We start from the raw sequence: 16,965 nt of genomic DNA on the forward strand, positions 1-16,965 counted from the left end.
CGACGGGCTCCGAGCCGCCTCCCCCCGGCCGGAGAGACCTGGGTGGCCCGGACTGTGCTGTCGGGTTGGACCGTTTGCGCTCCGGCTCGTAAACAGGCCGAGAGGGACGGTGCGTGGGAGGTGATGCAGCGTTTTGGGCAGCCTTTGCCTCCTCCAGAAAACGCTGTTCGCACGCCAGCTCGCACGCGCTCAGACGGCAGTTTACGAGGTGCCTGGCTTGGGTTACGCACCAGCCTTGGTCTGGATCGTGGCACGATGGTCTGACCTGTGGCTGCATCACCCCTGACAGTAGATCAAGGTATTTAAATGACAGGCGTCGCACCTGCCAGAGCCGCATTCACAGTGAAGGCAGTGTTGCTATTTTTCATGGTTACATAGTTTTTGTTCAGACCATGGCCACAAAATTTTGGGTTTGTATGCAACAAAATATTTTGGAGGCGTTAAAGGTCTTGTCAGCAGCCTCGTGGACATCTTTCCTTAGCATGTGTTCCACATTCAGCCAGCAGAGTGGTACCTGGGTTGTGTCCCTGAATCTGGTGCGCTGGGTGACACAGTAATTTTGCTGGAGTTACTAATAGCCTTGCCCACACCCTACTGCTTTTGCCACTGCAGCTTCAGCAGGCACGGTGCTGGGCTTGCTTGTTGGATCGGACCTGCCTGTATCAGCTCTCTGTCTAGAGCGAGCCCCACGTTTTAGATACGTGAAAGAGCACAAGACCTCAGCGTATGTGGATTACTTGGTCCTTACTTGGTCTAGCTTGCTAGTGGTGAGCTACAGCTGTATGTAGAGCACCTCTAACTCATGCTGCTAGAGGAGCTTGACACAAATGTTCTGCCTGTCTGCGTGGGCCAACCTTTGGTAGGACCCAGGGTCGAGTCTATTCTGATTTATTCTCAAGTGGGCTTTCTTTCTGAGCTCAGTATTTTAATCAGATAAATGAGAATGGTAAAAGGAAAACGGTGGTAGCCTTGCCGTGTTACAGATCTAATTCAGATAAAGTCAGGTTTCTTTGATAACGCCAAAATGGTTTATAGTGGTGGTGGTGGTTCAAGATTTTTAGTTGTTGAAAAACAAGAGAAAAGTAAAAAAAAATATTTGCAATTATTGGAATAATTTGTTTGGGTAGGGCAGGTGAATGAAAAATATGTGTTAAAGATAAGTTATGTGGTTTGGAATGACCGTAGAAGTTGCCAGAGGGATGAGCAAACTGGGTCTGCTGCAAGTCACAGGTTTCTTTCAGTGAGACTTTCAGACTGTATGTACGACCCCCCTACAAAACTGGAAGCAATTCTCTCATTCTGGTCACTTTGGGCAGGAGCAGAAACATATACTGCAAGTGAACAGTACTGAAGGCTTTCCACCGTTCATTCCTAACGTAATTCCAGCAGGTTACTTGCATCCTTTTGGCAGCTCCTGCTGGCGTTGGGTGCAGGGTCGCTTTCATCGTGAGCTGTATTATCAGCACTCCTCTAACAGGAAATAGGGACGCTCTGGGACTGAAGTGCTGTTGAAGGAAAGCGGTTTTGTCTCATGCATACTTGACAGGAAAAGTTGCTGTGGGTTGCACTGGTGGGGTTTCTAGACATTGAAATGTAGCGGGGCCCACCCCTTTTTTATATATATATAAAAAATATTTGAAATTACTTGATAATCAGTCATTTGTTTGAAACATTTTTCTGAGTAAGGTTTTATTCATCATATGTGCTTTTGCTGTTACTCGTGTGTACTGACTCATGTAATGTGCTCATAAATTTTTGTTCAAACTAGTATCTCCTAGGCTGGTAGCGTGCAATGCTATTTACCTCTGCAAAATTTTCTCCATCGTTTGTTTTTCTCCTCTAGAAGTTTCTTTAAGATCTGTTAGGTGGCTGGTTAGAGCAACTGCGTGACTCAGTGTGCCCAGTGTGCATGTGTCTCTGCTCTTCGGAACAGAGTGAAGAGAAATTTTGAATAACTCTGGTTCCGTAATGCAAAACTCTGTAGTGTGCCCAGGCTGTTGCAGATGACATAAGAATTTTTATCTGAGAGACCTGAATGCTGCTGTGTTACATGCTCATCTCCCAAAAAGATACTGAACAGCAGTGCCCAAAGGTTAGATTTCTGACTTTCCCTTGAGTGCTTTGGTTTGTTGTAGTAGAGGCACAAATGTGCTGCCATAAAGAGATGACTTATTTTTTAAGGGAAGCTCACGTTTTGAAAGCTCGAGTTCAATTCTCTGCTAAAATAAAATTTGATGCTATGTACGGGGATATCTGTTTTCTTACAAAAAGCTTATAAAGCTTTTTCTTTTGAAAACTGGGTGTTTCATAAGGAAATTCCATACAGTTACTCTGGGTAATGTGTTAAAAGAGCTGTCAGAAATGAAATAATAGATCCTGTCAGATCTAGCAAGCTGCTTATACAGGATACATAATGAAATTTTATGACCAATTATGGTGTCGGTGGAAGAACTGTGAGAAAACTTTCAGCATTTTGTTGGTAATAAAGCAAATATTGCTTAGGAAGCATTTCTTACATTGGGGGGGGGGCAGGGGGGAGCTTCAGAGCTCTTTGAAAGTTGTGTATGTAGTGCTGGAAGCTAAGCTTCTGAAAGTTGAAGTGGACACAAGTAGAGGTTATCTGCCTTGCCAGAGTGGTGAGAGCTTATTCATCTGACTCTGCAAGTCAGGGTTTCCCTGTTCCTAGTTCGATACTGTAGCACTGCTCGCTCAGGGTTTACTTTTGTGACCACTGTGTTGCTGAGCAGCCTTACTATAACGTGTAATGTACATCATACGCTCTGTAGGTGTAGAGTGATAGTGTTGGGAAAGGTGTTCAGCAAAGAGAAACTATGCATTTACCAGAAAAGAAGTCTTTTTAGTGAGGCAGATTAAAATTAGTGTCTTGACCTTGAAACCTTTCCCCTGTTTAATTCTTGGCAGTGAATTAGAAGTGAAATAATTAGTGTGTAATCCATGTGCTCAGCAGCCCTGCTGCCTGAGTGCTGTCATCTTGGTGAGAAACTGAAGTTTTGCAGCATTGCACGAGGCTGGAAGGGTCATGCAGCCCTCTTCTGCCTCTGACACAGCATTCTTGATGGAGGTTTTCTTTGCTTGCTCTTAAAAAGCGCTGGTGGTGGCAGTTTGGCAGCTTCCCCGGGTAGACTGTTCCACTGTCGTTCTCTGCTGTTGGAAAGTCATGGCATTTACCCACAGGTGTCTGTAACTTATATGTCGGAAAGAACAGCTGCCTTTGAGAGAATTAAGCTTCCCAAGCTGCTGCGTATCTTGCCTGCACTGGCATCTGTTGTAGATGGTATTACTTGATTATTTCTCCGTCCTTATTCAATTACACAGGCAAGTTCCTGAATACCTGTTTGGGGAATACAGCAATGCTGCACACAGCAAAGCTGCTCAGGAGGCCTGGAGTTTATGTACATATCCAGGGAAATCTCTATTTCCATCATTAATAAGAGGTGTTTTTGCCCTTGTATTTCTAATGTCCCTGGTTATCCCTCGTCGCTGTGGTTCCTGGAAGAGCAGCGTGGCCACGGAGCTTTGAGTAGGAAGCTGTGCTGCGCACTCGGTGCTGAGTGATGGTGTTGATCGCGCAGGCAGCTGGCTGCGAAGAAGGTGGCGCGGCACAAAAACCGCATGGGGTCAGTGTCATTGCTGTGCAGGGCTGAGCACGCCGCTTCTTTAAAGAGGAGACTTCTCATGTGGAACTTCTGGTTTGCGTTTCTGGGATGGCCAGGCATAAATACGCTTCTCCACCAGTGATGTTGGGCCAAATGGGCTGGGGAAATAGGAAACTGCTTGTGGCTGAACCTGTGCGTGGCAGCATGAGGAAATGTGGTGACAGAGGGGATGCAGCTACACGCGTCTGAGGCACATGTATGATTGGTGCAACTGTAAGAGCTTGATTTCTTTTACATAAGGCTTCCTGGCAGTTTTTACCAGCCCACTTAGAAACAAACCATACAGAGGTGTTCAGGATTGTGCTGGATTTGGGGGTGGGGGTGTTCAATTTTTGCAAACCAGTCATTCGGAACTTGGAAACTCTCACAGTCCCTTCATCAGTTTGGGGCAGACTATTCATAACTTACTCAAAATACAAAACCTGTACATCCCAGGTGCCAGCAAGCTTGACACTGATGGATGCTGAACACGTGTAATTCTCACTCATTGTGGGTGTGCCTTCTTATTTTAAAATATTACCTTACTGACTAGTGGCTCAGGATGTAATCTGTCAGAGGTGAGGGCGGGGATATTGTGTCAGGGTGTTTTAGTTTGTTTGTTTGGGGTTTTTTTAAGAAGTTCATTTGGAAATGGAGGAGAACTCTCTGACTAAAGAGTCGACCACATTAGGACTGCTTTTGCAGCTCTCCTACTGGCTGAATGAAGTCTGGCTTTTCATAATTCGAAGGCCATGACATGTATCCGTTCCTAACAGTCTGATGTCTGATCTGAATAAATGTATCTGTTTGCTGGCTTTACTGATTTTGGATGATGAGGTTTAGAAAGACATGTTCTGTCTTTAAAATTCTTGTTTTCCCAATAACTTCTGAAACCATCTGCTGATTTCATTTTGGTATAAAGCCTTGATGTCAGGCTCATTAAAAACACAACATGTAAGTTATTACATGTCACATGCAATAAGTGGTGGAAAGAGGGGGAGAGGCTATTGTTTTCACATCACCTCCCTAGACTGAGGGGAGAGCAACAAACAGCACAAGCTCATCCTACATTAGCCACTAGAAAAAACACATCACAGGAGAGGATGTGTTGAATGACTTAATTACAAGACAAATTTCAAACCTGAGAATGCAGTTATGGAGCATGTCCATAGGAAACCAGGCTTGTTGAGTTCTGTTTTCATGAAACTCTTTGTTTAACCCTTCCTTGGTAGGTAGGCCTTAAGTGCCTGGCTTGGCAAGTATGTGCTTCCTACGTTTGAGAAGAATAATTAATATAGTATATTTGAGCCTTTCTCTGGCTTTCCTCATAAGCTAAAATTTCTGTATGGGAGGACTGTTCTGAGGTGGCTCTACATTATTGAAAGTTGTAATAGCTGAAGTTAAAAATGAGCTCTAGGGACAGTCCAGTAAGTGTCCCTAAGCAACATCCACAGTGTGCCCGGGGTGTCTACGCAGCTGGTGTCAGAGGGTCTGCTACGTGGAGTTCAGCTTGCGCTTTTACCCTCTGAGGTGGTGCGCAGCTTGCTATCGGATCTCCGGTTATTCTTGGCGAGAGGCATCTGGAGCCAACAGGTTGACTTCGTGACACAGAGGCAGTAGTTGGGATCCAGTTAGCGGGACTGCAGGTTTCTTTAGTGACTGAGAGCTGTGGGTCCATGCAGTTAATACCTGGCACCCAGGGGGAATATCTGTACCCTCGGTTGTAGGAAACTATTCCAAGGAGTGTGCAGGCATTTTGAAGAGACGCTTGGGTAGACATGCTTCAAGTTCTAGTTAGAAATGATAAATGTGGGGTCTGGGGATGTTATTGCTGCCTCAGTGATTTCTAGTACTTTGGGGTAATGTCAGTTTAATACTTTTTGCTGCTTTACAAATCTTGGACAGCAATCACTGTGTGTGATACTACTCTGAAACTCCTGATTCTGGATTATTTTTTCTTTTAATGAATGTTTAGGTTATGTGACACTAAGTTCTAAGCTTCTGGCATCTGTGACAGAAAGGTGCCCATAAGTAGTCTGAGTTTTTTCCAAGCTCTGAATTTATAAATGTGTCTGGCAGAGATAAATAGACTCTTAAGAGCACAGTTTTAGTAGGAATCATGCTTGGGTTTTTTTTTGTGTTAGAATATTTTGTTCTAGATGAGTCATATTAAGAAAACTCAATTCCTGCAGAATCAGACAGGTATTGAACAAACCAGCAGATTTGTACCAGTTCTGTCAGATGGGGTAACACATTATGTAAGAAACTACACTGTAGAGGGTAATGCTTTTTAGATCTTTTGGAAGATGAATGTAGCACATACAAGAAGAAAACAGTGGGTGAAATGAATCAGCTTACAAGTAGAGAAAGATGCTCTTTGCTACGAAAGCTGTAGGAAAAATCTGATAGGCATATTGGAGTTACATGTGTTGCTGACAGACAAAAGTAATAGTGAAGGGAAGAACACTGGCAAAATGTCTCAGTGACTCCACTTGGAATTAAAAGCATGCTCTAAGCTTCTGGAAGCAATGTGTATCTATCTAGGCCTTGTCCTAGTGGAGTGGTTGAATTACGTAAGCTGCTGTGTCCCTTTTCTTGTTGGGCAGTTAGTGAATCATGCGTTGTACGGATGCCCTCTGTGTCTCAAGGATGCCAACAGACAAGTTTAATCATGAGATAACTACCCATGCTTACATAGATGTGACTCTCCTTGGCCTCTAGTGAGCGTGAGATAAAAAGGAAGGTCCAGTGGTGGTACTTCTCTGAAAAGATACTGCTTTTTAAACAACTTTTTCAGACTTCATGAAACTTGCCCTTTGACCATAACCTCCTTTATTGAAATAAATATCTGTAATTTTTCTGCTGCAGCTGTGATGCTGTACTTCTCCCGGGGAGTGATTACTGTTGTGTTATTCCTCAATAATTTATAAATTACTGATTGTTTTTAAATGTTTCTCTCTCTCACATCTTTTTTTAAGAGAGGGAATTTTTTTTTTTGTCCAAAAGATTATATTTGGACATTAAAAATCATACATGCAAATATCAATAGTTTCTAGAACTACAGTTTGCACAAGTAAGAATACAATTCTAAACTATGAATCAGCATTGGTACACTCTTGCTAAATTCTTATTAAACTTTGTCAGGTACAAGAAAACTCACCGGGGCATAGAGCTGGATTGGAACCATTCTTTGATTTTATTGTGTCCATTAATGGTTCGAGATTGGTAAGTGTGTTGCTATTTTATGACTCTGAATATAAAATGTGTGTTGAGAAACTTATTTTTATAGGTAGACCAATGCATTTGTTGTATTTAAATGTATATATAACATTTCTCCGTAGTTTAAAGTGAGAAAGCCTAACTGCGTCAGAAATTAACTTCCTTCACCCTGTAGTTAAAATTCTCTCAAAAATGTAGCTGGAAAATAAGGATGCAGGCAGACAGACAGATGTACTCTCTGCAGACATCTGCACCAGCAGAAGATAGTGATACCCACTGTCCCACCACTAGCTGCTTGTGTTAGTGCCCCCCCTTGTTCTGCCTGTAAAACTGCTTGGGTGATACCTATTCTGGTAATGTACGGTGTTTATAGGACCTTTGAAATACAAAAGTGGTGCTGTAGGACTGGGTGTTTGCTGGGTTAAACACTAAACCACGCTCTTGTTTGACTATCTGCAGAATAAAGACAATGACACTCTCAAGGATCTGTTGAAAGCAAATGTTGAAAAACCTGTCAAAATGCTGGTGTACAGTAGCAAAACACTGGAACTGAGAGAAACGTCAGTGACCCCCAGCAACATGTGGGGCGGACAGGGCCTGCTGGGCGTCAGCATTCGTTTCTGCAGCTTTGACGGGGCCAATGAAAACGTGTGGCATGTCTTGGTATGTTCAGACTTCCCAGCGTTGCTCTTACTGTTAAAACGTTTTACCTTTTTGCTGCAAAGTAACTTGCAGTGGGGCACAGGAGCCATGAGATCAAATTGGTCTGTTTTCACTTCATTGGTTTGGGGTTTGGAAAGACTTTTGAACTAGAGCTGTGTGTCTGTGAGTATATTATCAAATCTTGTATTTAAATCGGTGGGTTTGTACAATAGTCGGAGCTCCTTGTCGCAGTATCGAGGGAGACTGTTGTCCCACTGTTTCACTAGTGCAGTGACTGTTCTGCTAATTGTGTTGAAAACTTGACCGGTTTGTCTGACTCATAACTCGTGTGAAGTGTGCATCTAACTGTTCTGCTACACCCCGACAGTTACGTAGGGTTTTGTAACTTTCTGTCTTAAAACTAGGAAGTGGAACCAAATTCTCCTGCTGCCTTAGCTGGACTTAGACCTCATAGTGACTATGTCATTGGAGCAGACACCGTCATGAATGAGGTAAGTATATAAAAATAAGGGTTTTTTTTAAATTTTAAGCTAAAAGAAAGTGTACCAGGGCAGCTTGAAACATCTCCAGTTCTGTCTTTAAGTGCTAATGGAAGTGAGTAAATGCAAAAAAGGAGCTCTGGCATGGTGCCTCAATTCTTTGTGCTTGCTGGCCTTGTGTTCAAACAGGGGCACTGCAACGGGTAGCAGGTACCAGGTTCTGTAACAGAAGTTGGGGCTAGGAAGGTGATCATTCTAATGCCAAATGATAAAATAAGGACAAAAAAACCCTTTTTCATTTTTATCCTTTTGCAGTCTGAAGATCTGTTTTCCCTCATTGAAACACATGAAGCAAAGCCATTAAAACTTTATGTGTACAACACAGACACAGATAATTGTCGGGAAGTCGTGATTACTCCAAATTCTGCCTGGGGTGGAGAAGGCAGGTAAGGAGACAAGATGTTACAGGGGGATGGGACGACTTTCTTATAGCACTAGCCTGAAAGCTGCTTGCTTAAATTCGCTACAAAGACAGGAAAAGTGTGTTACGTCCAAGGCATTTCTGCTATTAAATATTTACTTGAAATTCAGATTTAGTTACTAGTGGGTGTGTATTTTACACAGTAAATTAGCCAGTGCAAAAAGGCACAAAGTGCAGCAGTTGCTCTCTGCATTAGGCCTCGACTAGTCGTTAGGCTGCAGTATATTTAAGTATTGCGCAGCAGCGGGAACAGAGGACTGCAAATAACAACTGAGAATTGTGTTCCAAGCTGCATACCTGATGTAGCTATTTGGTTTAAATAGCAGTGACATTTATTCTGTGCTAAATGTTTATTGCTAAAAAGCTACAGGATTTCCTTCCAGTTGTCTCATATTGATTATTTCTCTGTAGAAAATGAGGCAACACCTGGGGGGCAGAGGGTAAAGTTGTACAGAACTTATCTTGATATGTGCTGGCGTCTTGAGTCCTCCACGCACTGCTTGCTGCGCAGTCTGTAGTTGTAAAGTCACTTCACTGACTTGTAAATGCTCCTGTTTTAAAAGCCTAGGATGTGGCATTGGTTATGGATATTTACACCGGATACCTACACGCCCGTTTGAAGAGGGAAAGAAAATTTCTCTCCCGGGACAGTTGCCTAGTGCATCTCTCAGTCCCCTCAAAGATGGCTTCACAGAGGTAAGTTGTACTCCCTTCTTTGGCTTGGTAAAAATGGGTTGTGATGCTTTTCTGCTTCTATTTGCTCTTGTGGAAACACACCCTAATGATGTCACTTTCTTTTTTCCTTTCACTAAGGTTCAGCTGTCATCAGTTAATCCCTCAGCCACGTTACCCCCTGGGCCAGCAGGCCTCGAACAGAGTCTTTCAGGACTTTCTATTAGTGCACCCTCAACCACTGTCAGTAATGTTCTCAGTACAGGTTAGTATGGAAGTAAGTAAATTCTGACGTGCATGGGCTTTCTGACTCTGCATTCACAGATGTTTCTGTTGATTTCATACAAGGCAGAAGGGAGAATATTTTTTTCTCCAAACTTTTCTCACCAACAAAGACTGGAGTACTGTAATTGTGCCCTACTTGATCACAAAATAATTGGAAACAGCTTGCATCAGAAATATACTGCTTATTATTTAGAATACTATTTTTCTTCATCAACACTTTATGGTTAAGGCAATAGTAATTTTCCTGTAAGCAGTTATTTATTTGTATTCCTTGAGGAAGACAACTGGAGTGTTGTATGCTTAAAGTTAATGTTTTCCTGTGTGCTGTACCAGGTGTTCCAACAGTTCCATTGTTACCACCACAAGTCAGTCAGTCCCTTACCTCTGTGCCACCAGTTAACCCAGCAACTACATTACCAGGTGAGTAGGTGGAATGCTTTAAAACATTTCTGGAACACAACTCTTAAGGAAGCAAGGGAAGAGCTGTCTTTTCCACTGCTTTTTTAGGGTGGGAGTGTCTAACTTCCTACAACCTACATATTTAATGTTGAAGATCTCTACACAACCTATACAATTTTAAGATTTTTGGGTCAGAGTATGTACACAGCATGTCTCTAGCACCCAGGACTGAGTTGGCAACAAAGTTTACAATCACTTACCTTTTAGGGTGCCCTGCACAATAGGTGCAGCATTCAGGATTTCTAGGGAAGGTATTGGCTTTGCTATTTGCAATGTTTCTTGAGCTGATATGTTGTTACTGTTTAGTTCATAAATTGTATGTTGCAAAATACCTTTGCAACTGGCTTCGCATTTTCCAGTTTGTCCTTTTGCACTGAGACATCACTACAGAAGAAAAACCTGAGAAGGCACCTCTTGCCTATTTCTGCATTCCTTTTACCCGTAAAACCTTCATTTTAGGAAACTCCTGTTTAATACTCAGCTTGATCACACTATACTAGTATAAATAGAGGGCTAACAATATAGAACTGTATGTTGTAGTTAGAGTTTCTGTATTATTTAGTAACTGAAACTGGTATATCAGAAGAAAGAGTGAAAAAAAACAAAGTGGTGTGCATTATTTCCTGATGATGGTGAATGTTTCCAGCACTAGTATTCCAGAATTATTCACAGTGGGTAAGATGAGGATTTTGCAGGATTTTACCATGGAGTTGGTGCACTGGTACACCAACAGGACTCACCTGTGCATTCCAAAACACTGAAGGGGTTGTGGTTTATGTTTTATATGCTATGAGACAGGTAGATGTAGATGTGTCTGAAAGTTGTAAGTAATGATTGGAGGTATGCTCTTGACATGCAAGAGATGTGTAGTAGAGCAAAGTGTACGCATACAAGGGCAGAGAATTTAGGAGTGGAAAGATGTTCCATAGCAAACACTATGATGGGAGGGCATGTGTTGTTTTCATTTCAAAGTTTCTTTGTCCTGCCTTTTCTATATATTTTTTGTGTTTAACTCTAGTTATGAACTAAGTCAAAAAGACTAATAATAGAATAGTATTTCTGATCTCTGATATAGATTATGTATTGTCTTCTGCTATTTAGATTAGGAATGGAGGGCTTCTGGTACAGTGCTGCAGTGAAATAGCTATCTTTGTAAGCCATTGGAACTTGGAATGCAAACCTGTTCATTACTTGAAATGATTCTGCTTTCCTCAGAGAAATCTGAAAGGTTGGGATTACACATTTGCTAGTCTGCACTTCCTGCAGTAGGTACCTGTTTTCACTGTGCATCTAAAAGCTGAAACGCAGGTGAACTTACATTCTTATACGTAAAAATGTTAATCAAGATAATATAAATAGAGCAATATAAAAATAACTTTAAATTATCAATAAGATCTCAGGAAAGGTTAAAAAAACCCAGAACACCCAATTTTAAGTTTTCCGCTGTAACTTTTCCACTCTTCTCTTAGGTCTGATGCCATTACCAGCAGGGCTTCCCAACCTGACTGATCTGTCCAAACTTAATTTACCTGCACCACACATCGTTCCAGAAATCATACAGCCTGGTATGTGCTTCTGCAAACTGAAACACGGTGATCGCTGTGCTCTCCTTGGTGATCCTAGATGCTCTCGTTTAGAGCCATCTGGTGGAGTCCTGCAAAGGATAGGTTGAATGTTTACCTGAGATGGGAGTTGACAGTAGTGCCCAGATTAGGTAGACAAGGAATGTCTTTATCTAAACTAATTCTAAACCTGTGTCTGTATTCACTTGTTTGATCTCACGTTACCTGACTTCCAATCTTTAAAAGAGATTGTGCCAAGAATGAAAGTATATAGTTTTATGAGTAGAAGAAAATAGGAGGTGTTTCCTTGTATGCTAGATGAGGAGATAGAAGCACCCTGATTGAATGCCAAAAGTATGAACTAATATTAGATTTATGGTTTTGAATAGAAAAAAATGGCTGAAGGTACACATGGGGCAAGCAAAAAGAAATTGGAAGCTTACAAGGAATAAGGTTCTTGTTAACTTCTTGTTTCTGGCAGTTTCAGTGAATGCCAGGCAAAGCTAATCATCAGTGTTAATGCAGTAAATACGTAGTCCTCTGGGGAGGTGGAAGCAAACTTGAGTTTATTCTGAAATCTGAAAAGTATCAGGCTTGAACCTGGCCCGCTGAGTCCGTGCTGCACTTACATCATGTGTGCACTAGGTTCAAAAAGCGTTCTCCTCTCCAGGAGTCGATAGATTAGAGGAGGTAAAAAACTTAGGCAGAGACTATCCCCAGCTCTGTTTGTGGTATGCCTCTTTCTGATTTTCTTTTTTCCCCCCTCTCCTTAGGTTTGGCACCCCTTCCCTCCTTGCCGCCTCTGAATCTAATGGGAATAACACCTCTGTCAATGCCACCGAAATGTGTCCCTCTGCTTCCTTTGGTCACAGAGGCATCTACCGTGCCTACGGATGTGCTTCCCTCCATTACTCAAGCCGGAAGCTTTTCCGTCGACTCTGGCACTACCGTGCATGTAGAACAGACCTCTACGCTCACCTTGGATAGTGCTACCCCAACTTCTAAGGCAGCTATTGGTGACAGATCAAGTGAATCCTCTACAGTTAACGAGAAAACATCTGGAGTCACAGATACACAAGCTTCTGAGTCATAACTCCAGATTACTCTGTTGGATTGGCTTGGTATTTATTTAGCCATGGGATACATATTTGAAGAGCAAGCTATCATTAATTTCATACTAGTTTGTACTTAATCTTTAGGAGTCCTGTAAATAATATGGAAGTATAATAAAAATAAAAGGGGGTTTATAAGGTGTGTCTGGTGGGAGGGGCGGAAGAGTACTTGTACGTAACCAAAAAATAAAGTCAAGGTGGTAAATAAATTCCACTGCCAAACTCGGAGGTATATGTTTTTAATATAGGCTGACAGCCTTAGCCTGCTAGGCCTGTCCTTGCTTATAGTTTTTGCTTCTGATAGAAATGAAGCGGTTCTTGCGTGTGACATTTCCGTGCCATAGTTCTTGTTCTTTGCAAGTATCTTGTTACTACAGTGGGGATGAGAATGTTTAGTCTGAGCTGTAAATTTTAACACTGCAGAACTTCCACCTAAAGAGATTTCTATTAAAACTGCTGGGTGACCTGTTAACTGACACCTCGTTAGTCAGCCTGTACACAAATCTTTATTTTTAAGCTCTTGAGAGATGCTCAAGCCATGTTTTGTGACTGTCGTTGCGTTGTTTCGTACACCCACTGTAAAATGGCATTTGGAAGGGAGTACAGGAAATGTTAAATGTAGCACACAATTTGGCACTTCATGACTACTGTAAGACAAATTAATGGATTAAGCATACATACAGCAATAAATTCCTGGAATTTTATCCTTTGTGTGACAAAATAGCACATTTATTTGCTGAATGCTTAAACTCTCATTTAACTGGTTTTAGCTCAGTGCTCTCTAGCACAGATCGGTAAAAGGGCTCCCCTCCAGAGGAATGGATCCAAGAAGGAATGCCAGACTTCTTAATGGCAGGCAGGATCAGCACTAGCAGTTAGATCTGTTGCAGCAATGAGTCATAAACTCTGACAGCATATGATTCATACTTGGCTTTTTTAAATTGATGTTCAGAATGAAAATTGTAGATTAACTGTAGATTATACACTTACTTGTATAAACTGGTGTGCGCACTGTACTCCAGGTGGTAGCCTTTGCTCCTGGTGTCAGGTACAGCTGATGTGGAAGGCTCTTCCGTACTACTCCAGTCCTTCAGCTACTGGGATTACATCCATACGTTTGCTACAAACATAGGGAAACGTTAGCCACGTCATCGGTAGGCTGGAGCTACTGTCTGTCAGCAGCTACGTCAGCCCTTTTGCAATGCACTGGGCCTGGTCACTGTTGGGAAGAGTAGTTGCATCTTAACTGCTGATCATAATGTCTGAAAGCAACAGTCCGAGTGCAAGCCCTATCTCATACTTAACACCAGTATCTGTCTTTCCTCTGCCCCACTCTGCACCTTTCCTCATCACCTTTGTGTCAAAAGCCTGTGTCAGAGAGACCCCAAATACTTCTTTTTTCCACACTGTGAGGGGTTTCTTTTCTCAGCTGCTTGGGGTCTGAAATCCCTCTGCCTTGTGAAGTAGGGTGCTCACTGTTTCTCAGAATGAATTTTTGACTTCCCTTGGGAAATCCAGCATCACATACTTCAGAATTAAACCTTGGCATGAGAAGGATGTTTCCTTTTTGCAGTATAGAGAGAAAGGCTGTGGTTATTGAGCTTCATAAATCGTCACAGGTCTAAGTCTCTCCAGTAACTTCCTTACATGCTTCTGCAGCTGGAGTCATCATTATTTTCCTCATCTTAGCCAAGAACAGTAGAAATACAAGTCTTGTCACAACCCAGATTTAGAGCAATTGCTGATTGCAGTGTAATCAGATGCCCTGAACTAGAATCCTTGGGTGGGTGTTTGTTTTTTCCTGTTCTTACAGTATTGCAGTGTCCTTTGGAGCAACACCTGTAATTAGCTGCCACCTTTCTATGCTTCCCAACAGCAAACTGCAAGCTTTTGTAGGTGTTTTGCAGTTCTCCCTAGTAGCAGACAAAGATGCTTGGTCTGAAGTCATTCACTTCTGTTAGCTGTTTTAAGGTCCCTTGTTGCCAGCTTCATAGATCCAGCTTTTTTATAGGTATGAGAGCAGTGGAAGTAAAGCAGTACTTAAGTGTAACTATGTGTAGTTCTGCTAAAGATGACTTCAAATTTGGAAATGATTCAGTGATGCAGAATTTAAACTGTAATCTCCCAGCTAAAAGGTCATAAACATTGATAAGTCAAAAACACGCCACTTAGAAGCAAGGACCTTGAAGTCCTCTGTCCCTGTTACTTAACTCCATCCACTAGATCTAATGGAATTGTACCTTAATCAGTTCTGGCAGCCGTCTCTTAATGACACCTTTTTTTTCTCCAAAAAGGGTAAGGAGGGTTAAGGATTTATGATGCACCAAGGGACTGACAGCCAACGTAACTTTGTTTCCAAGAGTTCATGTGTTGGGCCATTAACAGTTAGAACAGGCCTATTGGCGTTATTTAAAGCATTGAGTTCCTTAACAAGTACCGACAGCAGACAAGGCGGCAGATGTACCACGGACAGCCCCAGCATTGCCTATAACTAGGAATGATTAATGTGTGACCTACTGTAAAATGAAGGAGGTATTTACCTGCTCCGCCGAAGGCTGCTCTGTGGCCGGGGCGTTTGGTGGTAGGTACATCTGTGGCGAGCGCAGGGCTGTCTCTGCAGCTCTCCTGGAGGACCGGTGAGCACACGCACCGAAGAGTCGCGTTCTGCAGCTCTGCTGCCGCTCCAGGAAAGGGCTGCACAGGCTGCAAGGACAGGACAGGAGCGTGGCCAAAGTGGTGAGCATTTCAGAGCTTTGGTGGGGGTCATACTGTCGGCTGTTTCTGAGCTCCTGACAGCCGTCAATCAACCAATCCTGTCCAACATTCACACACACACCCGCCATTGGAGCTCCATTTGCTCCCGGGAAATAGCTGTGCAGAGCCACGAGATGGCGAACAAGAGTTTCTTTTTGCTGAATTTACAGGGTAAGTCGCCATGACTCCCCTCCCGCCCCCCAGCAAAACTAGTCAAAAGGATGCTGAACGATAGTACTTTAGGGAATGGCAGATACTGTAAAACCAGTTGGTTTGAAGGCAGAAATGGGCTGAGATTAAGCTATTTCTAAATTCCAGAACTTTGCGGGCAGTTTGCTGACTTAAGCCGAACTAACCACGGGGCAGGGTGAAAGTTTGTTTTGAAGAAAGCAGGTCTTACAAGCAGGGACTCGTTCAAGATACCATAATGCTGAAGGAGAGGCCTGGGTAATGTTTCCAACCTCTCAGTGATGTAAGTGCTGATTATGGAATTAAGTTGAAGGTGGCAGGATAAGGATCAGTGATGTTTGATCGTGGCGCCCTGTCTTCCCCAATTATACACAGGCTTTGTCTGTACTAGTCAGATAAATGCGTTCATGATCGCTCCCTACCGTGGAGCCCCACTGGCACCAAGCTCAGATCCTTTGGTACATCACTTGGACACCTAGAATCTGTCTCATTTTAGATTGGAATCCTGTAATGGTAGGCAAGAGTCACACTGCAAAAGTGTTTCTTCATTTGTGTTTGTGTTCCTGCTCTGTACGTTCCTCCTGGCACCGCCAATGGCTTCATACATGTTTGCACAGCCCAGCACACAGTGTCTTGCCCTTCTGTGAGCGCTGTGCCTTCTGGGAGTAGCTTCAGCTCAGAACGCAAAAATCTTCAAACTGATTTGCCTGTAACATCTGTGGTAGAAACTCTGGGGATTTTAGCTGTATTGTAAACTGGGAGCCAACACCTACCACAGCACAGTTTTAAAGTAAAACACTTAAGGTGCAAGAACCAATAAAAAAACCTAAAAAAACCCCAAACAATCCACCACCCCAATCAAACAGAAAACTTCATTTAGCTCAGGTTGTCATGGTTTAACCCTAATGACTGAACCCAGCACACAGGTGAACCTCCAGGTATTCTGCCCCCGCAGCCCTGGCCACAGAGTTAAGCTCCATAGAAGTTAAAGCACAGCAATCTGCCCTTTTACAGAATGCCTGAGAGATCTGCAGATGGTGGAGAGAGAGAGAGTAAGCTGAGCAAGGAACAAACACATCCTTCTCCAAAAGCCTCAATTCATGTTTCTTCTTCGGCCTTGTGAATACATTATGTTGCCAGGGTGCAGCTAGCGAATCAGAATTTCACTTAGGTGGGTGACTGGTGTTTCTTAGGAACAGCCTTTGCACATTATTTCAGTTGCAAGTTAGTACCAAAGCGCTGGTTTTGTGCTATGACATACTTGGTACCTGAAAATGCATCAATTAAGAGTTCAAAGGCCACAGACCTGGCATGTGGAGACCTGCTCTGGCTGAGAAGGGTTAGGTGGGTTGCATGAGCTTTTTTTACCTTACTCACAGCAGCATCCTGTCCCTCTCCATCAGCCAGAAGCCTGCCTCTCCACTGCTCTTCCTT

The 16,965-nt window shown here is 42.8% G+C and overlaps 1 protein-coding gene across 1 annotated transcript; it reads left to right on the forward strand.

Annotated features, from left to right (window-relative positions):
- Nucleotides 1-6,803: 6,803 nt before the first annotated feature.
- GORASP2 (golgi reassembly stacking protein 2, 55kDa) lies at nucleotides 6,804-13,289 on the forward strand. Its single transcript, XM_010151694.1, has 9 exons — nucleotides 6,804-6,881; nucleotides 7,335-7,538; nucleotides 7,943-8,029; nucleotides 8,333-8,463; nucleotides 9,062-9,194; nucleotides 9,312-9,435; nucleotides 9,789-9,875; nucleotides 11,384-11,479; nucleotides 12,250-13,289. Exons 2-9 carry the CDS (start codon nucleotides 7,395-7,397, stop codon nucleotides 12,567-12,569), a joined length of 1,122 nt encoding a protein of 373 aa, XP_010149996.1. The 5' UTR covers nucleotides 6,804-6,881; nucleotides 7,335-7,394; the 3' UTR covers nucleotides 12,570-13,289.
- Nucleotides 13,290-16,965: the final 3,676 nt, after the last annotated feature.

The sequence above is a fragment of the Eurypyga helias genome, unplaced genomic scaffold (genome assembly GCF_000690775.1).
Source record: "Eurypyga helias isolate BGI_N326 unplaced genomic scaffold, ASM69077v1 scaffold1945, whole genome shotgun sequence".
Lineage (NCBI taxonomy): Eukaryota > Metazoa > Chordata > Aves > Eurypygiformes > Eurypygidae > Eurypyga > Eurypyga helias.

Coding starts and splice junctions, on each gene's coding strand:
- GORASP2 (XM_010151694.1), top strand. CDS start 7,395: ATGCTGGTGTACAGTAGCAAAACACTGGAACTGAGAGAAACGTCAGTG. Junction 9,195..9,311: donor TCAAAGATGGCTTCACAGAG/GTAAGTTGTACT, acceptor CCTTTCACTAAG/GTTCAGCTGTCATCAGTTAA. Junction 9,436..9,788: donor CAGTAATGTTCTCAGTACAG/GTTAGTATGGAA, acceptor GTGCTGTACCAG/GTGTTCCAACAGTTCCATTG.